This window comes from Semicossyphus pulcher, unplaced genomic scaffold, assembly GCF_022749685.1.
Source record: "Semicossyphus pulcher isolate SPU_LCO1_2020_fin unplaced genomic scaffold, fSemPul1.0.p SCAF_4, whole genome shotgun sequence".
Lineage (NCBI taxonomy): Eukaryota > Metazoa > Chordata > Actinopteri > Labriformes > Labridae > Semicossyphus > Semicossyphus pulcher.
The window spans coordinates 17,276,543-17,301,699 of record NW_027211715.1 but is presented as its reverse complement, the minus strand read 5'-3'; the positions used below and the strand labels follow the sequence as shown (position 1 = coordinate 17,301,699).

At 40.7% G+C, this 25,157-nt stretch overlaps 5 protein-coding genes across 6 annotated transcripts; 2 read left to right on the top strand and 3 right to left on the bottom strand.

The window, feature by feature from the left end:
* Positions 1 to 192: 192 nt before the first annotated feature.
* malt2 (MALT paracaspase 2) lies at positions 193 to 7,646 on the bottom strand. The gene is made up of 17 exons (XM_069680019.1): positions 7,493 to 7,646; positions 6,856 to 7,009; positions 6,393 to 6,559; positions 5,852 to 5,982; positions 5,522 to 5,666; positions 5,245 to 5,432; positions 4,763 to 4,859; positions 4,561 to 4,611; positions 4,259 to 4,351; positions 3,927 to 4,130; positions 2,793 to 2,970; positions 2,631 to 2,705; positions 2,396 to 2,523; positions 1,615 to 1,764; positions 1,346 to 1,503; positions 1,071 to 1,208; positions 193 to 830 (listed from the first exon to the last, which is right to left on the bottom strand). The coding sequence occupies exons 2-17, from the start codon at positions 6,975 to 6,977 to the stop codon at positions 393 to 395; spliced, it is 2,463 nt and encodes an 820-aa protein (XP_069536120.1). The 5' UTR covers positions 6,978 to 7,009; positions 7,493 to 7,646; the 3' UTR covers positions 193 to 392.
* Positions 7,647 to 7,880: 234 nt separating this feature from the next.
* Positions 7,881 to 9,840, bottom strand: mrpl54 (mitochondrial ribosomal protein L54). The gene is made up of 3 exons (XM_069680420.1): positions 9,664 to 9,840; positions 9,282 to 9,438; positions 7,881 to 8,700 (listed from the first exon to the last, which is right to left on the bottom strand). Exons 1-3 carry the CDS (start codon positions 9,788 to 9,790, stop codon positions 8,568 to 8,570), a joined length of 417 nt encoding a protein of 138 aa, XP_069536521.1. The 5' UTR covers positions 9,791 to 9,840; the 3' UTR covers positions 7,881 to 8,567.
* A 670-nt stretch (positions 9,841 to 10,510) lies between these two features.
* Positions 10,511 to 13,292, top strand: fam32a (family with sequence similarity 32 member A). Its single transcript, XM_069680331.1, has 4 exons — positions 10,511 to 10,629; positions 11,262 to 11,406; positions 12,822 to 12,875; positions 13,069 to 13,292. Exons 1-4 carry the CDS (start codon positions 10,556 to 10,558, stop codon positions 13,135 to 13,137), a joined length of 342 nt encoding a protein of 113 aa, XP_069536432.1. The 5' UTR covers positions 10,511 to 10,555; the 3' UTR covers positions 13,138 to 13,292.
* On the bottom strand, positions 12,997 to 15,448 carry fh (fumarate hydratase). The gene has a single exon (XM_069680330.1). The coding sequence runs from the start codon at positions 15,407 to 15,409 to the stop codon at positions 13,910 to 13,912; it is 1,500 nt and encodes a 499-aa protein (XP_069536431.1). The 5' UTR covers positions 15,410 to 15,448; the 3' UTR covers positions 12,997 to 13,909.
* A 1,379-nt stretch (positions 15,449 to 16,827) lies between these two features.
* Positions 16,828 to 25,151, top strand: hdgfl2 (HDGF like 2). 2 transcript variants are annotated; one of them, XM_069680594.1, is made up of 16 exons: positions 16,828 to 17,042; positions 17,542 to 17,618; positions 18,207 to 18,348; positions 20,060 to 20,239; positions 20,616 to 20,738; positions 20,831 to 20,899; positions 21,009 to 21,186; positions 21,277 to 21,361; positions 21,464 to 21,755; positions 21,893 to 22,026; positions 22,151 to 22,218; positions 22,378 to 22,448; positions 22,536 to 22,637; positions 22,860 to 23,016; positions 23,119 to 23,236; positions 23,863 to 25,151. In XM_069680594.1, the coding sequence occupies exons 1-16, from the start codon at positions 16,971 to 16,973 to the stop codon at positions 23,957 to 23,959; spliced, it is 1,965 nt and encodes a 654-aa protein (XP_069536695.1). In that variant the 5' UTR covers positions 16,828 to 16,970; the 3' UTR covers positions 23,960 to 25,151. The 2 variants fall into 2 exon arrangements, with proteins under 2 accessions (XP_069536695.1, XP_069536694.1); XM_069680593.1 differs by having other exon boundaries at positions 21,006 to 21,186.
* Positions 25,152 to 25,157: the final 6 nt, after the last annotated feature.

Here is a 25,157-nt window from a genome sequence, read left to right as displayed (position 1 = left end):
GGAAGCATGCATTAAGTGATTTAACAGTGAAGACGAGAAGCATGCGCAGGCAGTGACAGATATTAATTATATCTTATGTAATATTGTCAAGTGTTTAAAAGCACAGTTACAAAAGCTTAACACATGAAAGCATTTTAAAAGTTTAGTTTTTAATTTATTCTTTTTTTTTTTTTTTTTACAAACAGTGCACACATAACACTTGATCTGCAGTGTAATTACTTTTTCTATGCATAATAATGTATCAAACTATTGAAAATGCAAAGTTGTCAGATAAATGGATTAACTACAATAACCACAGTCCTGGGTCTGTTCCTTCATCTTTTTGTCTCTTTTGCTTCTCTGTACTTCTGATTTATCAGAGCGTAATGGTCAAATAGAAGGTTACATAAACCTTAGTGTGAATGAAAATTGTACATGTCACTAAATTTGTAGTTTGTCTCATTTGCGTGGCTGTGGGGCAAGCTTTTGGTGGCAACAAGAGGTTTAGGGGACTCAAAAAATTCACAGCTATCTGTCTCCTCTGGTACATTGGCACTTCTGGATGCAGTTGAAGAGTCGCTGACGGAAGATTGAGTGCCGGTTTGTGCATAATATGACCAAGCATCTGAGGAACTAACAGAGGCAAAGGCCTTCGTCAGGGAGGAGCACTCAGGAACGTCGAAGGAGTCGAGGCTGGAGGATGAGGAGGCAGAGGCAAGAGGCGCTCGTGGTTCATGCAGGTTCAGTTTGGAGACCAGTGGTTTCCCTACTGTCACTGCTCGCCTTTCCTGTACCTCTTCATCCATGTTGGAGTAGGTGTAATGGAGGCACATGGTGAATGTGAGCTCCCTCTGTAAAGACAATGAAGAGCAAAACATGTTCATTAGAAACGCAAAGTTCTGGGTTTTGAACTCTCTTCTAAAAGTCAATTATATAAAAGATCAAAATGGGACAATAAATACATGAAAAATGCTTTTTAACAGACTAGTTTTGTACGTATTGTTCTTGACTTTGCATTTCAAGAAGGCATCAACATTGATCAGGTTTCTCTTTGGACAGAAATTAAAGAATTTATTTAAAAAGAGTCGCACCCGGAGTCTCTGCAGGCCTCGGATGCGTGTGTAGAGACTTGGGACCTCGGGTGAAAGAAGATCTTCCTGGATCAGAATTAAACTGCCGGCCTCAAGCAGAGTCTCCTGGTTACTCTTCTTCAGATCAACCTCAATATCCTGCCACGGTGACAGAATACAGTGAACAACTATCCACAGAAGCAAATAAATACCTGATAATGTTGAGTCATTATGGGCCAGAATGCATGTGTTTGTGTGTCATCTAAAACCTGCATGCTTAAGGTCTGCTAACACACCTCAGGGAAGTCAGTAAGCTGAGCAGAGCAGGAGATAATTTCTTTGGGCTGCTCAAGTATCCGAGTGTAGATGACCATGATGTTTGAGAACTCTGCAGCAAACCCAAGCTGCACTTTCACTCCACACTCGAACTGCAGGCAACAGCTCTTTGGTAGATCTACGAAGGAATACATTAGATAAGATAAACCTTACTGTTTCACTATTAAATAATGTAATATACAGCACTTTGCATCAATATTATTTGAGCTCATGTATGTGAAAACAGTACCATGAGCGACAGCCCATTGAAGGTTTCTTGCAGATTGGGATTCAGAACAGGCAGGGGTCTGAATCCGGTCTTTGAGGGAGCGTCGTTCAGAAAGATTACTGCGCAGCTCCAGAGCCTGACGCCCTCTCGTGATCTCACAACGTCCCATATCTGGTAAGTAATAATCATATTTTAATAAACAATAGGCATTAATCAGTGCTGTCACAGAGTTTTGCATCTGGCAATAACCCAACGATTGTTATCACAACAGGTGTGCTCCATCTCCTGTCAATGCTGAAACATGACATGAGTGGTATGTGGTCGGAACTGCAACAGGATGTTTAATAGATATTTCTCACAGCAGAGATTTGACTGTCATTAGAGGAAAGGATCAGGTGGAACAAATAACTTTACTTCATTTAGGTGTGTCAGTCACACGTGTTGCACAGCCAGCAAGCACAATACCAACGCCCTGGAGCTTCAAGAGAACAATATTTCAACTATAAAGAATAATACTGGAGTGTTCGGTCAGGAAAAGTTACATCTGTTGTTTTAGTGCAGTTTTAAATTATCTCATAAAATCTGGAGTATAATGTGACTGAAGAATTGTTTAGGTACATGTCTAATAATCCCTAAACAATCAGGCAATTTAAAAATCTGGGAGTAAATGCACATACAGGAGCTACTTTGGATACATTATAGGATGCATTATAAAGTCAGGTGCAATAATAACATGCATAACCAAGGTGGTGCAAATCTACAATAGTGCAAACAAGAGATCTCATACATCATGCGTGCATACCTTCAGCCACTCTGTCTAGCATGACTGTGACCTTCTCATCTTCACAAACTCTCCGTTTGAGGAAGCTAATGAAGATGCCATTGGACACGTCCTCCCTCTTCACTTCATATGCTTCGGCGTCTACGCAGCTAAACACAACAAGTGACACTTAGTGACGCCTTTAAGCCTAAAGCAGTGAGAATCATTCAGAAATGTGTGTTGAGACAATGAATGTGTCTTAGAGTAAGGAACTTACGTGGCATATCCAAACACTATATTTGCCGTCACCTTGAGCAGCCCTGTTTGCACAATGACATCATCATTTGGGTTTCTGAAAAGAAATAATTACTATTATTAACATGCACATATGATATAATAAAGCTCTTATATAAGTTAATCGATTGAAAAACAGTCACACCTTTTGCGGCACATATCCAGCAGGAATACGTTAAGGCCAGTCTGTTTCTGCTGCATCCTCGTAAGTATGTTCTGTACACACAAACAGTGCTCGGATGTGTAGGAGGCTGGAGCATCGATGGGAACCATGAAACTGTTGCCGAAATTCTCATAACCATGACCAGCAAAGTATAGCAAGCCTGTGGAAAGAAGGACATGAAAAGTGTCACTAACTGAGCATCAAAAGCAGATAACAACCTGTCAAGTATTTGATGCTTTAAACAAGTAAAGATGCTTGGTTTAAATATCTGTTTTTTTAATGAATATTTTGGCCTTTCATTCCTTTATTGAGAGTGAGAGGACAGTGGATAGTGTCGGAAACAAAGGGCCAAGGGTGGGAGTTGAGCCTGGGGGCCGGCGCTGTAGCCTCTATATATGGGATGCACGTTTTAACTGCTGAGCTAAACCGGTGCCCCCAAAAATTGTTTTACATAAGAATTTAATCAGTTTTATACTACATTTTATTTTGTTAAAAAAGCCTTTAAATGAAAACATTGGCAGTTATGTGTTATAGTGTACTAAGTGGAAATCGCGAAGATCTGAAGACCTGACGGGAGCACGGGTGCAAGATATCCAGACAGTGTCGCATGTGTGGCGTCCATGGTTGGCTCCAGTTGTAACTCTTTAATTTCCTCACTGACGGGAGAGTCGAAATTGTTTCTTTTTCTTTGGATTTTAACTCTTCTTTGAAGTTGTATCTGTAGACATCGATCTTTTCTTTGTTTGTTCAGCCATAGTAGATTACTGTTTACTCGCAACACTTGCAGAGACCGGAAAAGCATCTGCTTAGCTCCGCCTACCCTCTCTGGCAGAGTAGCCACTGCTGGGTGATGGAAAACGCGTCACTAACTGGGCGCCGCTTGTGATTTTTAGTCGCACCAGACACCCAGTCTGTAAAACTTCAAATGCAAAGGCTTTCATCAGTGGGCCATAGGCTCAACCACCATTGTGTTACTTTATTCAGCGATAGATAGAGACTTAACCGACATTTATGTAAATGAAAATCTTCGAGATTATCACTTTAAAAATACAGATACAGATACGACACAAGTTTATTTCATATGGCTCATATATTCTGAATGCAGATGAGACCAACCATAGACTCCCTTATCAAGCAGCAGGAGGAACTCTGTAACAGCGCTGTGCATCTCCTGCCAGTTGAGGTCGAGCAGGGAAACCACCTTGAAGTTCATTTGTCTGAGTAGGTTGGTCAACTCGTGGACGTCAGCAATGGGAGCGCACAGCTGAGTGTGGTAGACGTAGTTCATGTTGCCAATCAGGAGGGCGACTTTGTCTGTCGCTGTGGAGGGGGAAGAAAAGGCATCATTAAAAGATCATTAACATAACAAATAATGTGTTTTTTTACAGTGTATATTTTAATCCACAGATACTGTAGCGTGACTACAGAATTTCAAGCGCAAAACTCACCATGGAAATGTTTGGATGCCGGGGGTGGATTGGCCATCTGTTGGAGCGGATTCATTCCTGGTCTGCAGGTTTGCCAGGGGGCATCTTGTGTGTCTGTCAACACAATGTCAAATGTGAAAATATGTGAATTTTACCGACACCAGCGGCTGATAAGTTGCTTTAAAAATCACAGAGTTGGCTGACATGATATTCTGTACGTACAAAAACAGGAATAACAGTGTGATAGAGGACAAAGGAACTACAATTGAAGCCAAGTTCCTCTATTTTCTCAGAAATATTCAAAGAGAATATTAAAAACATACCTCGCCCTCGTTTCCCTTCTACCCAGTGGGTCTCAGTGATGGAGCTTGGGCCTGCATAAACGTGTAAAACAGGAAGTTATTAAGTGTACAGAACTGTATTTATAGGCTCAGCTGTGACAATGAGCCTATAAATGTGAAAAGTCAGTGTTGAATTTTTTAAGACCTCATTTTACATACTGAATATAGAACAGCGAAGTCTCACCGATAGTTACTGTTGCCATGTCACTCCACGCCTCGTGATACAAATTAAACACCTTGCATTTGTACTCTCCTCTGTTTGCTGTGGTCACACATGGGATCTGAAGGAAATACAACAATACACAACATAAACTACAAATAGCTTATAAACTCTGCTTTAGGTGTACATCTATCTCCATAGTGGTACCAATCTATAAAGAATTTCAAAAACATGGATTACAAACATGATACAAATAAGATTTTGCCAGTTTGAGAGGAGCTCAAGCTAACCATATAAGTTTTTGAATATATAGAAGACCATCTTTAATGGGTTAATAATTTGATTTTGTTTAGGATACCCCCTTTTACTTAGAAAGCGACGGTGATTTTATCATTTTCCCCCTAAAGCTTTAAAGCATTTCCTCTGTTTAACTTTTAATCAAAAGAAAATATCGCTTCATTATCATTATAAACAGCAGGTCACAGAATTCTCTGTGTAAAACCTACCTTGAGTGAGCGTGTCTTGTTTTGTTTTATGGGCACCGTGTTATGGTACCACTCATACTGGGCAGGAGGGTTGGCCTCCGCATCGCACTCCAGGAGCAGAGTGTCACCCTCGGACACTGCTTGAGATTGAGGCTGAAGGGTGACACACAGCCCGCTCACTGAGCCTGCAAACAGAGTGCTGCTGCAGCCTGGGGTGACAAGATTTGAGCAATTACATCACATGAGATAAATCAAAAAGAGGAGCATGTGAAGACTTGAAAGAGGAGAGGACAGGTACCTGCAGAGAGGATGCAGCGAACTTGAGCCCACTGAGAGAAGACAAAGTTGTCTCCATGGTTAACCCTGCAGATGTAGTGACCCTGGTGGACCGAGGCTAAAGGACACATGATCAGCTCTGGTGCGCTTCCTGTCTCATCCGAAATCTAAAAACAGGGAAAAATCAACTAATAACCACTTTATAGCTGAAATTTGACGATGACTATAAAGACAACACATTATATGCCTCATTACCATCACCACGTTAACGTCGATGTGAAAAAAAAGTCACCCAATCTGAGATTTTATTGTTACTTTTGATAACCACATAATCAGAAGACGTTAGACTGACCTCCTCTTTGCCTCTGAACCACTGGTAGCTGATTCCAGCAGGGCCCGAGGCTCTGCAGGTCAGAACCACCCTGCCCCCGGCTGACGCCTGCTGGGACTGTGGCTGAACTGTTATCTGTATCAGCTCTGCCACTACCACCCACACCCACACACACACACACACACACACACACACAGGCACATAGCAAAAATGTGAACAGTCACAGCATACACCGTTCTATAACAAGCTTGAACATGTGAATGCTGATTCAAATGATCCTGATAACGCAACTAGCGCCTGATCTTTCCACCAGTTTGAAAGTTATAATGTTAGTAGAGTAAGGACTATTGCTTTCTGTTACTCACAGAAACATAATTAAAGTGTCCACACATTAACTAATCAATAAAATAACAGATAGCTGTATGCCATTTATAGAAGAAAATGTGTCTCAGGGCCAAGGCTATGCTGTTGTTCATGCTGGCTCAACTGGGGCTGTCCTGGGTAGGTAGTTCCTGAAAATCACTTTTGCATGTGTTGGGGCGACTCATCACTTCTGCTTTACCTGTGGACGTGAGGTACTGCACAGCTTCATGATGGTCTATCTTCCTCAAGCAGTGGAGCAGGAAGTCCAGGGAGCAGGAGCGATCAGCTAGCCAGGCCAGGAGGGTCCGTCCTGGGCTGCCTGCCGCGCTCAGCACCTGGAGAGAGCAGGTGGTCAGCTCTCTCTCACTGCATGGAGGAAGTGCAAAGGGAAGTGTCAGAAGAGGTGGTGACCGTCATAATAGAGCTGCCCAGTGCAGGAGAGGGCCTGAAAAATCTTTCAGGAATGTACAGTGTTCAGGAGGGAAAAACCTGATACATAGCCTGACCTCATACATAGTATCAGAGAAAGTCCCTTTCACTCATGATGTTCAAATGAGTAATTATTCTTATAATTCTTCTTGTAAAAATATTCTAGAAAAGGTGTGGAAATGGCTTGAAAATGTAGCTACTACATCCTTTGTGTGATGCCTTCAATGTCTCACCTGCAGCGGAATTTCCGTTGCTCGGACACTGCATTGGCTAGCTGCCTCCATCCGCAGGTTGAGTTGTCCAACATCTTTGACAGCCTCTTCAGGACTTCTTCACTCAGAGTACCAATACTCATTTTCCACTCCTCCGTCTCCGTATTTGACGCCACTAAATACAACCAGAAAAACAGCACTGACTAAAAAGCGCTTTAATCTGACTCTATACCTTTAATTATGAGCTCCACCACGTAGCCGTAGCAGTGAGTCCATTATGATGTACACTGCACTGTTTTCTTGTATCGTGATTATTTACAGCAGTAGTTTAATTGCTGAATCAATCTCCCACTTGTTCGCCTACAAGGCTGGTAAAAAAAAAACCTATAGGTTGTAAACGGTCGTGGATTATCCAGCGGTCTACTTTATGAAAATGCGCAGCACAAAGTAAAATGTGTCTGTGGTGTACAAATACACAAATACAGCTGGAGACAACAATCGTATTAAGGAAAAAGGGGTTGCAAAACGAAAGGATGAGTTGAATTCCGACCAAACTAAACACTACGACGTCGATAAGTGATGCACTTTCACTTGTCGCTTCCGCCATGAAAACATTACACTGTAGCGTTTAAAGTCAGTTAGAAAAGTTTGGACTTACCTGCTTTAAAAGTTCTGACCGGTAAATAAATTGTAGAGAAACAGGAACATGTGCCTTTCACGTGAAAAGAGATGTCTGGTGAATTTTACACCCCATCAGTCTTCCAATCTTACGTGATTTTGTCCCACAGATGATTTGCTTCTCATTTCGGTTCCTCATTTCAGCCATCTCCGGTATGCTCAATCATTTGCATGAAGCGTTGCCATAGCAACTTTTACAGAAAATGATCAGTGTAAACATAGTTTTACATTTACAAGCTGGAAACCTTAATATTTTTTTTCATTCAAAGCTAATTAAAATGGCCATTAAATTATGTATCAATTAATTCTGCTAGTCTATATATCCATTATGAAGGGCGAGTCAAACATTTTCATATTTATTTAGTCAACTGTAAAAATAATAGTGAAAGTGAACTGAGGAAATAGCAGTATGCCATTTCTCTCTAGGAAAAACAAAAAATTCAAAGCAATGCAGTAGCCTTGAAACATATACTGTATAACACCACCTTCTGAAATAGATACAATAATCAATGTAGTTTTATTTAGCCGTTCAGTCACTTTCAATCATATTACACAGGCTTTTAAATTGAAAATCCTAACATTTTTTGACAACCAGACAAATACCATGTGCTGTAGAAGATACATGTATATACACAGTGATACTATTGAAAGCAACAACCAACTACTAAATAGACCTGGACTACTTTTTCCAAGGTCAAAAAATGACCTTTCTTCACTTTATGATGTAAATCTATTATTGAGACTGTTTCAGTTATGAGGCCATATTCTGGTTGTGTGCTGGGATCCACTTCATTTCGAGTGGATCCCCCTGTTTGTTTGTTTTACCATAACCAACACAGTTTTCTTATGGCTTTCAAGTAATGTCATCAGAGAGTCAATAAAAATGCTGCATGATTTAAGATAACACACTGAGTGAGGCAAGAGTTGGTATAATGATATTTCATTTAAGAAGCTGAACTCTGCCTCCGAACATTAACCATGTCAGGTAAATCAGTCCATAGGGTCTGAAGCAGCCACACGTACAGGAAGAAACACTCTCTAAGTCCAGTGAAGTCCTAAAACTTCTTCCCTTTATGTAGTCTGTTGTGACGCCAAATGTTTTCCTTCCTCAGACGCTTCCAGTACTCCCAAGTGTCCGAATCAAGCTCATGAAGCTTTTTGGGCTCTCCCAGGTTCAACTGAAACAACCTGCGTGGATGATTACAGGAAAGGGCAGTCAGATTAGTGAAAACACATCAGAATCTACTGGCAACATATGTTAAGCCATATAAGGAAATTGAAGTCTTAAGAAGTAGAGTTTAACACATTAAACACCTTTTTAACCCCATTAAAGAACCTCAATTTCAAAGGTGGACAACATTACAGACACAAATATACAACTTACATATAATGCAGTGAAGCAATAACACAAACTATGGTCAAACAGACTTAACCTATGAGCTATGTTTGGTGCTATTTCAAATATGTCAATACCTCCCTGTTATAGTTTAAACAAAAATGAACAAGGAAACATGCCAGAAACAAACACCCTGGTGGAACTAGTGTGTTAGTGATTTGGTGCATTTCCTAGATTAAATAAACTATAAAAACATTAGGGATGTGACTGCACTTAGTATGTGTAGGTGTAAAAAGTAATAGTAATACCGAGAGGAAGCATGTGATGAGTCAAAAGTTGTAGATTTACTGACATTAATGTGAACATCAAGTTATAGTTCGTTTTAAGCTACGATGATGTAAAGCAAAGGGAAGAAAGTGGAATGTGCCCTCACCACTCTGGATATTGCTCAGGAGGCTTCAGCTGGGGGTCTTCGCCTTGCTTAAGGATGTTGACACCAACTGCATAAGAAGTCAGTCTCACAGGGTCTTTACACACCTCTGGACCTTTCAGCTCTTCTTTCATTACGCCTCTGCCTTTCCCTTTGGCCGCTGCAAAGAACGGGAAATACATATTTGTAATGCTTATACCACCATAATGACATGCTGTTTTTTTTGTCATGCATTAAAATAAATAAAGTCAACGAGGCTGAAACTATAGAGACAGCGCTGATTTCAGTGAGAAAATAGATGCGTAAATAATTACAATACAGCTGTATCCCTGTATGACAACAAAATAGCAACTCAATAGAGATTGTAGATGTCCTCTTTACTCACCAACTTTCTTAGCATATCGACATGTCTGTATTTTGTTGAATGTGTTCGTCCTGCTCAGCAACGTTGTAGCGTCGGTTGTGATGCATTTTGTTAATGTAAAAATCCTAAACAAACCGAATCCTGACATTTTTTACTGTATGTTACTTGAAACGTAGTCCAGCATGCTACAGTTTGACATTCATCCCTTCAACTTCCGTTTTCTGCTCTGTCTTTGACTGTGTGAAAAAAATCTACCGCCTCTCTCTGGCCAGGAAGACGCACTACAAGACGAGTACACACCGGTGCACACAGCATGCTCAGGTTATAAAGGTGGCAGAAATATTGGGAAGAGGACAGAAAATGAAGGCGGTTTTCCAAAACCAAAGGATAGTTGATAAGATGAGAAGTAATAGAAGAACAAGAAAAGAAGAAACTATAATATCAAGACTACGGTTTGGGCACACAGGATTAAACGATACATAATGTAAAATAGGAAAACATCCTACAGAACATTGTAATTTCTGTGAACAAGTGGACACAGTAGAGCATGTTATTATGTACTGTCAAAAGTATGAGGCTGAGAGAAAATGAGGGAAATTAAGATGAGATTGGATTTAAAAAAAATTTATTGGATTTGAAATTTTTTGTTACAGTATCTAAAAAGGACTAATTTTTAAAGAGAAAATATAATTATTTTATTGATTTGCTTTATATTTTTTAATAGATAATAGCCTGTACAAACCAAATCCACACTCCATTCCAGTTGGTGGCGGTAATGCACCATAAAGTTGTTTGCCAACCGCCAATAAAACAAAAAATAATAAGAAGACCCGATAGGTGGCAGCACTACTGTATCCGCCTGTTTACTATAATAACAAAACAGAAGAAGACGACAGCAGAACGCTTCCCGAAAATGTCTGAATACGCCACGGCCCAGAAGAGTGTCCTGAAATTAAAAGGTGTAGGGACCATGTCCGCTGGAAAAAAGTAAGTCGTGAAATATTTTAAGAAATATCTGTAAAGAGCAAGGCGTTCAAATCGACCAAAATTGGATTTTGAACCGAGTACAGTACCTGGCTAGCATTCAGCTGAAGCTATTGTTAGCTTGTTTGCTAACTGTAGCATTATTTTAACGTTACGCTGACATATATTGAGATTAAGAAAATACAATTGAGTAATACTGGTAAACTCATTATGGTATATAAGCGTACTGATCTCATTTGTGACTTAAACACTGTTAACAATGAAGTTATGTAGTGCTATTGTAAAGGATGTAAAAGGATGGTAAACATTAGCTATGTAACTTTAGGTTAGCTACACGTAAGCTTAACGTTATAACAAAATATCGACATTTCAAACACATTTTGAAACAACTATATAGCATTTCAAAGACTTGGTTAGTAGATTGTACTAAATACTCGCATCAACAACACAACCACAAAGGTAAAGATACTAACATCACCAGTTGGGTCTTTCTAGGACAATCCAGTTCAGTGTTTAATTCCCTTATTTTGATTTTGTGTCTGTGCAGTCTTTTTGTCACCTCCCTTGCCTGTTGGAGAGAGTTGTTGACCTGACCAACCACTGATCAACCATGACATATACACGTATTTTTACAGGAAGAAGAAGAAGGATAAAGAGAGTAAGCATCGCTTGGAGCAGGTTGGGAACAATCAAAGCGATGAGGAGGTGAAAACCACGAAAGGTTACGTTGACAAAAGGACACCGGCACAAGTTGCTTTTGACAAGACGCAAGAGAAAAGGGTATGTTATAGTTTTCCAGTATTAATTGCATAATTGTTCTGGGATTTAAAGCAGAGGCGTGGCTAAATAATGTTGTAACAGGCTGTTGGTTAACTAAATTTGCATAAAGCGCCTATCACTGCTGTCTTGAATATCCAATATCAGCCACAATTCCCAAATAGTAAGAAAGTCTAGGAATAGACACATTTGCTTTAAGACATCTGCTTCATGGGGCCACCTTAATATATGGTGCACATAATAATAATAATCAATGGTGCTAAAGAAAAAGAAAATAGCAACCAAATATGAGTAAGCAGTGTTGAGTTTCAGCACGTGTTCCTGCTACACCAGCCAAACCAAAGCTCTTCCGCTGCCAGAGCAGTTAAAAAGCTGGAGCATTGTCTTTCACTCATGCTAGCATTATAGGCTGATATTTGACAGTATTGTGAACTTGTTACATTCGGGGTTCCATCATGAGTAAGCGAAGCTGGTGGATTAGAAGGTCTGACAAGGTGATGAGCAAAGCAGAACAGAAAAGTTTTTGGAACTGTAACGGTGCGTTGGTAAAGGCTTGTAGTATCTGAAAAAAACTTTGTGGCCATGGGTATTTGATCTCTAGAGTATAATATACAAGAAAACCATTTTGCATTGACAGTAGCACAGAGCGGGCACCACACAAGTACTTTCACAAAACACAAACTGGTTTATAGAACGGATAGGAACATTAACAGGAAGACTGTATGACAAATGTAGATTTTCGTTCTGATCTTCAAATCCAGTCATGCTGCAGCGCAAAAGAAACACCAATTTATTTACTACGTGGGTTGTAGATTATTAACTATGGTACTTTTTTGTACTTTCCTGTTCCACCAAAGTGCTTATCATATTGGAAATACTACTGAGAGAGAAGGATTAATGTGTTCAATTTAAATCTTGTCCCGGTAAATAAAATAGTTAAATAATAGACATCATTAGCTTAGGGGTATGGTTAGCGATGTTACATAATCTGAGTTTAATCATCTTCATGTTTTAAAATGACGTTAATCTGCCCTTTTCTACTCCAAAGTACAAAGTTCATGTTAGCACATGCATGACGAAGCACCATAATATGAACACTGTGGGGGGTTTTTTCTCCATGGGTAACCTGATCAGTGTTTGCAAATCAGAAACATGAGATGTTGAAAAAAAGCCATTATGCAATTTATTATTTGGTCTTTAGCGGGTAATTGCAGCAATTATGTAGATCTAAGGCAGTTTAACACAAGATTTATTTCTAACATGTGAAATTGTCAAAAACCTCAGCTGTTGTCAGCGACACTCACAAGTAGGGTCACATCCAGTACTCATTCTTTCTTGAGTTTTTGGTTTTTAGAAGAGGTTAAGTAACAATGTCAACAGCATCTTTTGTATTCATTTCTTTCTCTCTTTCTCTACAGCAAATGGAGAGGATTTTGAACAAAGCATCAAAGACACACAAACTGAGAGTCGAGGTAAGTCATGTCACACTTGGCATAGTCCCATCTAGTCCAACTTAGAAAATAGCACATTTATTAAAGTTATTTAGGAAAATTAAATATTTATTTTTATTCCTTTAGAAAAGACGTGCTGTTTAAATGATTTGAGAGTTATGAATGAAGCATTGCATCAACTATTTAAATCAGATTTTGTTTCACTTGTTTGCAGGATTTCAATCGCCATCTGGACAACCTGACAGAACATTATGATATCCCCAAGGTCAGCTGGACCAAATAGAAGAGGAGCAAATGTTGGTTTTATCCTTTCCTTTATCACTTGTACATGTTTTTATTTTTATTTTTATTTTATTTGTTAGCTTTATATATTTACCATTAACACGTGTTCCAACTGTCATTCTTTTGTTGTAACAATAAAGGATTTGAGTAGACGCATATCTTGTCGCCATTTTTTTCTTATATTGCAGAACTCCTTTTTATTTCGCCACAGAGCACATCAGCTGATGTTGCATACAATAATATACGTGTAAGTGTAGACAACATTAATAATGAGGAAAAGAACTGTGCTTACTTTAAAGAATACATTTTTAATTGAACTGAAAATCTGCAGAGATGGCACATACTGTAAAACAGGTCTGAAAAGGTACAGTAGTGCATGTTGAGTCATTCTGGATGGCACAGTGTGAACATGTGAGGAACCAACCAACAGTCAAAGTATTTAAGACTGTCTTTGACACAATTTGGTATACAAATACACAACAGTTGTAATGTTGTTAAACAGGTAAAACTTCTTTCAACAGCACATTGCAAACCCTCAAATATGTGGTTCAAACATAGAAGTGTACAACAATGAAAGTTACAAAGTTCCCGTATGGGAAAAAGCTGCAGCAAACATCAGGATTTTTCATTTTTTCTTAAGAGACGAGAGATGTTCATGTTTAAGAGAATGTTTCGTTATACAGTTCAACTCTTGATTTAATTACAAATACGCCTTTCTCACACTAGAAAAGGTGTTTTCTTTGTTTTGTAGTGTTTTTTTGTGTGCTCAGAATTTACTTTGGCCCCAGCATCTCACTCGGCTTCACCCACTGGTCAAACTGCTCCTCCGTCAGGTAGCCCAGCTCCACAGCCACGGCCTTCAGCGTGGAGCCTTTCTTGTGAGCCGTCTTGGCGATGGTTGCTGCTTTGTCGTAGCCAATGTGTGGGTTGAGTGCAGTGACCAACATGAGGGACTCGTTCATGAGCTTGTTGATCCTCTCCGTGTTGGCCTCGATGCCCACCACGCAGTTGTTGGTGAAGGAGACGGAGGCGTCGCCGAGGAGCCGAGCTGAGTTCAGCACGTTCTTGATCATCATCGGCTTGAAGACGTTGAGCTCAAAGTGTCCGTTGCTGCCTCCGATGGTGACGGCGACGTGGTTTCCCATCACCTGGGCGGCCACCATGGTCATGGCCTCGCACTGGGTGGGGTTCACCTTGCCTGGCATGATGCTACTTCCTGGTTCATTCTCTGGTAAGATGAGCTCTCCCAGGCCGGAGCGAGGTCCTGACCCCAAGAAGCGGATGTCGTTGGCGATCTTCATCATGCTGACAGCTACTGTGTTCAGGGCTCCACTCAGCTCCACCAGAGCATCATGTGCTGCCAGAGCTTCGAACTTGTTTGGGGCTGTAATAAACGGCAGGCCTGTGAGAGAAGAAACAGTGGAAGCTACTTTCTCAGCAAACCCAATGCGGGTGTTGAGTCCTGTGCCTACTGCTGTTCCTCCTGCTGCCAGCTCGTACACCCTGGGCATGGCACACTTCACCCTCTCAATGCTGTACTTCACCTGCTGGACATAAGCGCTGAACTCCTGTCCGAGGGAAAGTGGGACAGCGTCCTGAGTGTGTGTGCGTCCAATTTTGATGATATCTTTGAACTCTTCAGCCTTAGCAGCCAGAGCGTCATGCAGAGTCTGCAGCCCAGGCAGCAGGACATGGTGAACCTCTGTGGCTGCAGCAATGTGCATGGCAGTGGGGAAGGTGTCATTGGAGCTCTGACTCTTGTTCACGTGATCATTAGGGTGGACAGGATCCTTAGAGCCTAGTTTTCCCCCGAGGATCTCAATAGCTCTGTTGCTGATCACCTCATTGACGTTCATGTTGCTTTGAGTCCCTGATCCTGTCTGCCACACCACCAGAGGGAAATGATCGTCCAGTTTACCAGCTGATACCTCATCTGCAGCCTGGACGATTGCATCTGCTATCTTTGGGTCGAGGCCGTAGTCCTTGTTAACCTCAGCAGCCGCTCTCTTCAGGATACCAAAGGCCTTGATCACTTGGATCGGCATTCTCTCACTTGGACCCCCAATTTTGAAGTTCATGGTAGATCTGACAGTCTGAGCACCGTAGTACTTGTCAGCTGGGACCTTGAGTTCACCGAACGTGTCCCGCTCGAGCCTGTACTCTGAGCTGGCCATTCTGGACGTGCAGAGAGGGAGTTTAGAGTGGACGCCGAGTCTTTGTAAAGTTAGGAGGTTGCAGTTAAACTGCTGGACGCGTCTCAAAGACCGAAACATGGCTTCGCATTAGAGGTGAATCCGGGGGGAGGTCAATGCAGCCTTCTACACCCAAAACTGTCATTGGGTGGAGAGGAAACCGATCGCACGTCAGCCAATAGTGAGGCAAGGAAGGCGGGACTTCCGCTGGGGTTGTCGTATCGCGTGAAAATGTTCGGGATACTTCATCCGGATCAATGAAGCTTTTCAAAACATTGCATGATTTTATTTCCGATATGACAAGGAAAGATAAATTACTTTGCACAATTAAAGTCAGTGACATTACATAATTTTGTAATTTAAAATGTATTCATCAAACACACGAACTTTTAAAGGAATATAGATATAAGTTGTCTGGTTTGTCTTACATATTTGATTTTGTGACACTGGCACTGAAAGAGGCAACAAATGGTATTCCGGAGTTCTAAATAAGGTAAAACACAGAGTTTATAGCTTTTGCTAATTTTCAACTCTTGTCCCTTGTTGGGCCTTTACATATACAATGTAATAAAAAATAAAGCAGTCAGTATCATAAAACCACATAGAGCTACATATTTGAAAGTACAGTTAAAAATAATTGCCATAATATAACAACTCCCAAATACAATACAATGGTACAAATAAGTAATTTAAAATACAATAAGCTAAAAGTGACTACAGCTCTGGTTTGCTTTGAGCCAGCATTTAACCTTTGTTGCTGAAAGATTTTATATCAGGGATTAATTTGATGTCAGTTGGTAATGTGTTCCAGAGTTGACAGCCCTTTATGGAGACAGCTGATTGTCCAGATTTAGATCTTCGATATTGTATTTTACAGTTACCCTTATGTATGCTCCTGGTTACTCTCTTACTGTCTTTGGATATATCTGGTAAGAGGTTCAGGGGTGAGATTGTTTATACATTTGAAAACTAATTTGAGGAAACATAAATTCATGAAGCTCTCAAAACTTAATAGGCTGTATTTTTTTTACATATGATAATGATGCCATCGGATGGGGTTTTTGTCTTTTGTTGTGTATGAAGGTTTTTATTTTCTACATGTTAATCTTCATTCGTATTGAATGTACTGTATTGTGCACATGGTTTGTGTAATGTGTTTAATGACACTGGAACATCGTGTGACCATAAGTTGATAGGCCTTGACATTAATGAGATGAGCAGCCCACTCAAACACCTAATGTTCTACTTATACATGTACCTTCCTATTACTATATGTTATCAGATGTCTAGTTATTATAATGCAATTTTTTATGCAATGTTTTTTTTTCGTTTATTATTTTTATAGTTATTTGTTTCGGTTGACTATGTTATGATGTTATTATCAGTGTCAGTTACTAGAGTGATTTGAAAGTCCTTTATTTTGAAGTCTAAGAACGATATGTCACCGGAAGTAATTCGTGTCTTGTTGCTATCTTCACCCTGCTGTCTCTTCTCGCGGTAACGTTAGTATACTGTTAGCTTGCTAGCTAACCCCATCGTTTCCAGGTTTCGTTCCGACCTGAAAAAAGCAAACGAAGAGAGACACGGACGGACTACGCAGCCGAATACTTTTAAAACCCAGGCTGCAGAGAGGAGCGGGACGATGCCACACAACTTCCAGCCCGGAGACCTGGTCTTCGCTAAAATGAAGGGGTACCCCCACTGGCCAGCCAGGGTAAGCAAGTAACGTTAGCAGCAGCCGGAGGGGCGGAGGGGATGAGCTGCTCTGCATGGGACGCTGGAGAAGGTTCTCTGTGTATCCTCAGCAATGTCTAACATGGATACCTATCTCACATACATAAGTGAATGTATCGTTGGGCTGACAGGCTGCCTGTTAGGCCAACAGTCAGTGCACGAGCAGCAGAATGAGATGATGTTGGCCTCACGTTAATCTGCAGAGAGACGTTCAGCAGCGATGCGATGTGACGTTTGAGATAACTCAGTTTTTCTAGATGTGAAGCCCTCTTCTCTATTTAAAACATATTTATTGTGCACCACATATCCATACAATGTAAGGCAGTTAAACACATCCACAGTGGTTTGTTGCTCACTGATATCTACCATGAATAAATGATACCATTATGCTCGACTCCCAGAAAACTTGGGTTATGAAATGTTATTTCAAATCGTTATTTGACACTTGAGCTTTACTGGAAGGTCCTGCTTGTTTACAGATTGAAGATGTGGCTGATGGGGCAGTGAAACCACCTCCTAATAAAATCCCAATTTTCTTCTTTGGGACCCATGAAACGTAAGTATAATAATGTATTATAAGCAGATACTGGTACACACAGACCTGATTAAACTCGAATGACTGCAAATGCACTTTGTTTTGTTTTTTAATTGATTTTAAAAGGAGGAGATTTATTTACAAATGGGCTTACATTCATTTTGTCCTGAGTACAGTTGCTTCTTTGACACACATGGATGACTTGGCTGTGCAAATTAAATTAAATTTAGGCCCTTGACTCATCTGTTCGTTAGCCTGATATCCCCTTTGAGAGCAATGATGTGAGACAAAAACAAATGACTACTTCTATCTCATGCCATAACTTGCCAGTCTTATTTCTTAAGCTTTATTCTCTACTGAAGGTATACTGTTAAGCACTGACTTGTGTTAGTTTGAGAGTGCAGTATGTTTTTGAGAGATGTGTTGATAAGTCTGATCTGGCATCAGACACCATCTGTTTGACAAGATGGCACCTGCAGTATATCAATTCATCACTAGATGGCACAGTATGCTGCTCCACAGTCTCGGTTCAGTGTAGAGCATCCTTAACATCAGTGTTGTTGATAACATTGGGGTGTATCACATTTTGTAAATCTCTCCTTTTCACAGAGCATTCCTTGCACCAAAGGACCTTTTTGCCTATGAGAAGTACAGCGAACGCTACGGGAAGCCCAACAAAAGGAAGGGATTTAATGAAGGTTTATGGGAGATTCAGAACAATCCACATGCATCCTACAGCGCTCCACCTGTTGTAAGTTTTCCTAACGTAAGAATTCTTAAATCCTGAAGCGTCCATTATTCAACATTACTGTCTACTCTAATAGATACTGTAAAAGAACACCTAGGGCATTTTCAAACCCATAGTCTGGTTGTTTTGGTCCGATGGATGAGTTGCTAGTTTGGTTCATTTTCCCTTTGGTTCGAAAACAAAAGCCATGTGGGAGCTGTCACTCTTTTACAAGAGTGTCCTGGCCAAGACAGCAGAAGGACATTTGTACAAAGTTTCAGACATACAATTACAAAAACAAGTCTACATATTCTGGGTCACATAGCAAAAGCCATTAATCAAAGCATCTACAACCTGATGCATCTTCCTCCAATGCCTTCAATCTACTTTTAAAAAGATTTACAGAGATCAGGTCCTTCAGACCCAAATCCTCCTGCAGCAGATTCCAAGCAGCAGGAGCAATGTACCTGAAACACCTTTTCCCCATTTCAAGATGCACTTTGGGGACAGATAGCAGAATTTAGCCTTGCGGGTGGGTTACAGAGCAAAGACTGTAGCTTCCAGCATTTTTCAGATTAATAAAATTACATAAGTAAGGGGGGGGAGGCAAGTTAAGAATTGCCTTATAAATAAGGACATGCCAGTGATCTAGTCTACGGTCGCACAATGCAGGTCAACCAACTCGAGCATACAGTGAGCAAAGATGAGTTAGGGCCTTAAGATTTGTAATTAACCTTAATGCTCTGTGGTATACAGTGTCCAGAGAGTGAAGCCAATTAACGATTCTCATGACATTAGAGTTACTTTATAAGCAAGTTTGTTTTTTCAATAACACCTCTGGTATACTCTAAGCACATTCGATATAAAAGTAGTTTTTAATTGAATTTGGTCAAAAAGTATTGAACAAAATAGCTAAAAGCTTAAAATAACTGACTACAGGCAAGGACAGAAGAGTTTAATGTGTCAAGGTGAGAGACTTCAGCACCTGGCAGCACTGGACAGCGCCCAGCAACAACAACACAATACATCCAAAATAACAAGTGCATGTCTTATGCAAAATCAGAAAACTGTGCATTGTCAATGTTTCAGAAGAAATGGAATAAAACTAATAATGAGAAGAAGTGCAGCAGCAACAAGTAGTGCAAACAGCCTATGCCTGTTAACTGTGCGCACACTTAAAAAACTCAAATGAACATCACAATGTTGGTGATCATATTTGTATTGTAAACAAAAATACATGCGTCCCGCTTTGCATTAAATGTAACGGATTAAACGTCACACAATGTCTGAAATATCATTAATGAAAATAATAGCCTATCCAAAGTGCAGCCAGTGTGTGCCTATAGTATAGCCTATATATACAACGCAGCTGGCTATAGGAGCTTGTTTAATCCAAAAATGCGTTATGCTTCCAGTAGTTGGGTCGGAACTAGGTCGGATCGCGTTCTTACCACAAACGAATCGCAGTAGAGTTTATTTGGAATCGGACCGAGACCACCTTTTCAACAAGGTCTCTCTCCGGTTGTTTTGGTCCGCACCCTAGTGCGATTGCTTTGTTCCTACCTGCCCAAACGAACAGCACCAAGGGGGTAAACGCTCCAGGGGCAGGTTTGAAAATGCCCTCGGACAGCTTAAAACTGGATTTGGAGATTGTGTGACAGGCTTTATAGACTACAGTGTGTTTAAGCAATACATCTGTGTTAAACCATTATCTATTATCTTGGTTCATCTGCAGCCAGCCAGCTCATCTGACAGCGAGGGCAACAATGCTGGCGGAGGAAGTGATGAGGATGTGGATGAAGAAGAAGCCACGGTGCCTCCGAAAGCAGAGTCAGGAAGCGAGGTTGACTCAGATTCTGGGAGTGAAGACCAAGGAAGGGGAGCTGCAGTGAAGCGAAAGCCACCGCCTGCAAAGGTATTGATAATTTATTTTAACATCAGTGGAAATTATCTTTACTTGACCTAAACAGCCTAAGTAGTGACTTGGCTAATAAACTATTTTAACACTATATGTTGTGAAGCTTAATAGAATTGTTAATGGTTGGAAATGGGTTGCTGAAGTATTTCTAACAATTTGCAATGCTTGGATATTTACTGAGGATTTGTTCTCTTGGTAATGAAAACACTAGGTAGCAAAAGACCTCCCTTTTTTCTGGCATCTTAGTTGTTTATATCAGAAGTTGTAATATCAATGAGCTGTGATTAATGGAACTTCGATCAAGCAGATCTTTAAATACATAGTTCATACAATTCAATTTTCTCTATTTTCAACCTTGTGTTTTCTTTTTCAGCGGCCTCCGCCTCCAAAAAAGGCTCGGGGCTCGTCCAGTGACAGAGACGGAGCGGAGAGTGGATCCCCCTCTGAATCAGAACCTACACCTTCAGAGTCTGACTCAGGAAAGAACAGTGACCAGGTAATTACACACTTACACACACAAAATGTGGTATTATTGTTGGGTGATCTGAAACTCAACAGTTAAATGTTACGTTTGATTTCTTCCGACAGGATTTTACTCCGGAGAAGAAATCTGGTGGACGAGGAGGAAAGAAAGCAGGAGGCAGAGGGAAGAAGAAGGTGAACCATCAGCCCCTTTATATGTTAAAAGTATTTGAGTGTTTTTTGTTGTGGTAGTTTGTGATTCCTTATTCTATCTCCCACCCTGTTCTCTGTGACGCTGCAGAAGGCTTCGTCCGGGTCGGACTCAGAGTCGGGGTCGGCCTCAGAGAAGAAAGTAGCAGACAGCGATTCAGAGGATGAAAAGCCTCGACCGGCTCTGTCCGGCTCTGAATCCCATTCTGGCTCTAAGTCTGAATCAGACTCAGATCCACCTCCCCGAAAGGGCCCACAAGCACGCAAGAAAGGTTTGGAGTTTTTATGCTTTATCCAAAATTCAAGAGATAATTGTTGTTTTGTATCAAAGGATTTCAGTGATTATTTTTCCCCATACGCAGAGAAACCTGCACCAAAGCCTCGTGCACGGAAACCCAAACCCGCCCCGGCAAAACGAGCGCCTTCGTCATCCTCTGACAGCGACAGGTCAGTTATCTTCCTGTTTATGCACCACGTCTTTAATACAGTAGTGTGAACTCTGAGGTACACACCAGCCTGTTTTTAAATGGCAGCTCTGTTTTCTCACAGTGACAGTGAAACCGACCACATCAGTGAATGGAAGAAACGAGACGAAGAGCGCAGACGAGAGCTGGAAGAGCGCCGGAAAAAGGAGGAGGCAGAGGAGCTCCGCAGGCTACGTGAGCGAGAGAAGGAGGAAGAGGAGAAAAAGAAAAGAGACAAGGACAAGGGTAAAAAAGGGAGCGACAGCGACAAGAGCAGTAGCTCAGATGAAGGTGTAGATGAACACCCTTTAAAGAAGTCCAAGAAGCCCCCTCCACCCCCGATCCCTGCGCCCTCAGACTCTGATTCTCCATCTGAGGTAGGGTCACATGACAAAACATGTTAATTGTATAATTATAGTCACTTAAAGCATGTATTACCTTTTGATATTTTCAAAGTAATAGTACTGCAGGTGCTACTGACTTACGTAACTTCTTGTGCTAATCTCATCAAAAGGCAAAGAAATCATCCAAAAAGCCCGACCAGCAGAAAAAGGCAAGAATAAAGAAAGAGAAGGAGAGGAAAGAAAGAAAGGAGAAAGAGCTAAAAGAAAAGAAAGCCAGACGGTCAGAAGAGAAGTCCAGAGCGAGGTGAGTGAACAATGGGGAATGCACTACGGTATGCAAACCTCATTAGAAGTACTTCATTAAAGTTTAATGCACACAGATCACAGAGTTCCATCTCTCCCTCTCTCTCTCTTCTTCTCTCTCTTAGGTCTAAGCCTGAAAAACCCAAACGCAAACCAGAGAGGCAGCCAGAGAAGAAAGTGGAAAAGAAAAAGGGTCAGTGTTTTGTACAGTCGAACTCAGTTCCACAAGCACTATTCTTGCAGCAGTTTAGGATTCATTGCTTGATGGAAGCTGATTTGCATAGACTATAACCGTGCAACAGGAATATTCACACAGAGATAAGTTTCTGTTTGTTGATGTGTCCACATGCAGAGGCATCACCAGAGGAGAAGCTACAGAAACTCCACACAGATATAAAGTTTGCACTCAAAGTGGACAACCCAGTAAGTGACATCTTTAATTTTAGTTAAATACAGATTTCCTTTCCAACTTTACCTCAATGTAATTTCTGTGTATGTGTGTGTTCTTAGGACATAGAGCGGTGTCTACAAGCCCTGGAAGAACTTGAGGCCGTGCCTGTCACCAGCCAAATCCTTCATAAGAACGCTGAAGTTATTGCCACACTGAAAAAGGTGCAGTTGTTTGTGTTTTGTTTGACTTTCCTGATTTTAAAATGTTTTTCTAACCGTTTTCCATTAATGCAACATAACTGTTGAAATGATAAACAAAATATCATAGAAACAATAAGATCATATAATCCGGGCTGTCAGGGCAGTAGTGTATTTTTCTCATTTATATGCTAATCTCCATTCCCATCTTCTTTCATGTATTTTGTTTTGTTATGGACAATTTAGATTCGGCGGTATAAAGCCAGCCATGCAGTCATGGAAAAAGCTAGTGATGTCTACAACAAGCTAAAACTTCGCTTTGTGGGCAAGTCGGAGGTGGCAGGTAAACCCCTAAGTGAGAACAAGGAAGGAGATGATGATGAGAAGGAGACAGAAAACACAGGTAAATACCAGCTCCTGGATCTTGCTTTCATCTGGATTCAACATGACATTTATTTTGTCAATACATTTTTATCTTATTTTAATCTAAATTTGCTTTTTCTAGACTCCACCCCAGTGAACGGGGAATCCGAACAGAAAAAAGATGATATGGAGGTTGATGAAAAACCAAAATCACCTGCCCAGGAGGAGAATAATGACGATACTGCTTCAAGTCCAAGCAGGTGAGCATCCCAAACAAAGCAATACAAAGTATCTGTGCTCTACTCACTATTGGCACAGGCAACTGACTATGAGACAGATCTGGCTTTAGGAATCTCATTTGAAAAACGCCATATGTTGATCTTATCATGTCCAAGTCTATGGCTGTGTTTGAAATGCCATACTATATACTATAACGCTCGGCGGTAGTATGTAGTACGGGGCTGTTCAAATTAATTTTGCAGTATGCAACGCCAGGCGCTAGTTTCCGGTTTTGGAAAGCGGAAGTAAACAACAGCCCGCCAATAGCAAAAAGCTGCTTCTTTAGCTATAGCGCCCCTTCTGCTCTTCTGCTGCTGTCTGCCATTTCAACTGCCGTTGTGACGTTTCAGCACTTTGCATCCGACTTTGGTCCAATGCATACTGGATATTTCTTCCGAATCAGTATGACATCTGGGTATTTTTGGCATACTGCACATTTTGCTTTTCTTTGCATACTGCATACTATATTTTGGCCGAATCAGTACGTACTGCTAGTATAGTATAGCATTTCGAACAGCCTATGTGAGCATGCTCTCTGTTTTAATGTACAGGTAATCTTTGTTTAAGCCCAGCCATGGTTGTGACTGTGACTGTCCTTTCTCTTTAGACTGAGCCCCGACAGCCCCGCTAAACAGACTCACATGTATGAAGAGGCAGACAACTCCATCTCTGCAGAGACAGAGCCGCCTGCTGTAGAAAGCTGAATGAAAGACCCTTAACCACCACTGCAGTGGACCAAGTGCTAAAGATGGTGGCCTCTTTGTTTGACGTCTACAGTGCTCCTGGCCCAACAACATTGCAACACTCACCCAGCATTTCCTACTGTATCTGTTACACCGATGTTGATGTTTTGGACTTTTTGTAGTATAATGATATCAAACTACGTGGCTCTGTTGCTCAAACAGTTTGGTCCATTATTTATCACAGCAAAAAGGAAAAGCTTACTAGTGTGATAGATTGTGGCGCTGTGTGAACCCCTTTTGTTTCTGAACTGAACTTTTCCTTTTATATGACACTCGGCCCGTCCTGGATCCTCACCCTGTTCCCCCCTCTCCTGGCTACTTTGTTCTTTCTACCACATGAACTCCTGCTTTAGTCATTCATAACATATGTACATTTAATGATCACATTTTAGCACTTCTAACAAGAATTTATGCTGGGGGGAGTATGAGATGAAACTGATGATTCACGTCGGGGAAATTGGGCAGAAATGGAGCCATGACGTTAATTTTTTTGCTTGAAGATTTTGTGCAGCCGTTGCTCATCTTTTGGCTTCATATTTTATAAAGCCTACAAAACATCACAAAGGCCTCTTGTCTGTGTGTATGGCATTGTGAGAGTGGTAAAGTACTATTTGTAAGTCTTTTATGTTAAGTATTTTTTAATTATCTGGTCCTCATCCAGTTAATCCAGTCTGAAATGTAAAGCCATTAATTGATTCACTTAAAACTGTTTTCCAACTGAGGTCCACCCACTTTTTTATAGCCTTGTTTGCAAATATTTGCATCTACAGTTTTGTCTAAAATAATAATTGCTGTGGAGTTGAACACCTTGCACTCTTGTCTCCTCATAGTGTCTGCTTTCAGTAGCTTGCATTATATATGGAATAACTGTACAGATTAAAACTGCCCTTAAAAGCTATTGAGATCTTATGTAGCTGCAGCCTATTTTGCCATTTTCCTGTCATATGCATACCACAGGTGTTTTTAGTGCTATGTAAATTGGTAAAGCATTTCTATCACTGAGTTGAGACTTGAATAAAAATCTCAGCATGGTTTTGTTTCTATTCCATTTCTTGGTGTGTTAAACTTGTGTATTTTTTAATATAATAACTGCATTACCATATAGTTGAGTATTTGAAACAAATATGTAGTCAACCTATCGCTCGTAATTGAAATTCCA

Coding starts and splice junctions, on each gene's coding strand:
- hdgfl2 (XM_069680593.1), top strand. CDS start 16,971: ATGCCACACAACTTCCAGCCCGGAGACCTGGTCTTCGCTAAAATGAAG. Junction 21,187..21,276: donor CCCACAAGCACGCAAGAAAG/GTTTGGAGTTTT, acceptor CCCCATACGCAG/AGAAACCTGCACCAAAGCCT. Junction 23,017..23,118: donor GAAGGAGACAGAAAACACAG/GTAAATACCAGC, acceptor TGCTTTTTCTAG/ACTCCACCCCAGTGAACGGG.
- mrpl54 (XM_069680420.1), bottom strand. CDS start 9,790: ATGTCAGGATTCGGTTTGTTTAGGATTTTTACATTAACAAAATGCATC. Junction 9,439..9,663: donor TCGATATGCTAAGAAAGTTG/GTGAGTAAAGAG, acceptor CGTTCTTTGCAG/CGGCCAAAGGGAAAGGCAGA. Junction 8,701..9,281: donor CCTGAGCAATATCCAGAGTG/GTGAGGGCACAT, acceptor TCATCCACGCAG/GTTGTTTCAGTTGAACCTGG.
- fh (XM_069680330.1), bottom strand. CDS start 15,409: ATGTTTCGGTCTTTGAGACGCGTCCAGCAGTTTAACTGCAACCTCCTA.
- fam32a (XM_069680331.1), top strand. CDS start 10,556: ATGTCTGAATACGCCACGGCCCAGAAGAGTGTCCTGAAATTAAAAGGT. Junction 11,407..12,821: donor ACAAGACGCAAGAGAAAAGG/GTATGTTATAGT, acceptor CTTTCTCTACAG/CAAATGGAGAGGATTTTGAA. Junction 12,876..13,068: donor CACACAAACTGAGAGTCGAG/GTAAGTCATGTC, acceptor ACTTGTTTGCAG/GATTTCAATCGCCATCTGGA.
- malt2 (XM_069680019.1), bottom strand. CDS start 6,977: ATGAGTATTGGTACTCTGAGTGAAGAAGTCCTGAAGAGGCTGTCAAAG. Junction 2,706..2,792: donor CTGGATATGTGCCGCAAAAG/GTGTGACTGTTT, acceptor ATTTCTTTTCAG/AAACCCAAATGATGATGTCA. Junction 1,504..1,614: donor TCAATGGGCTGTCGCTCATG/GTACTGTTTTCA, acceptor ATTCCTTCGTAG/ATCTACCAAAGAGCTGTTGC.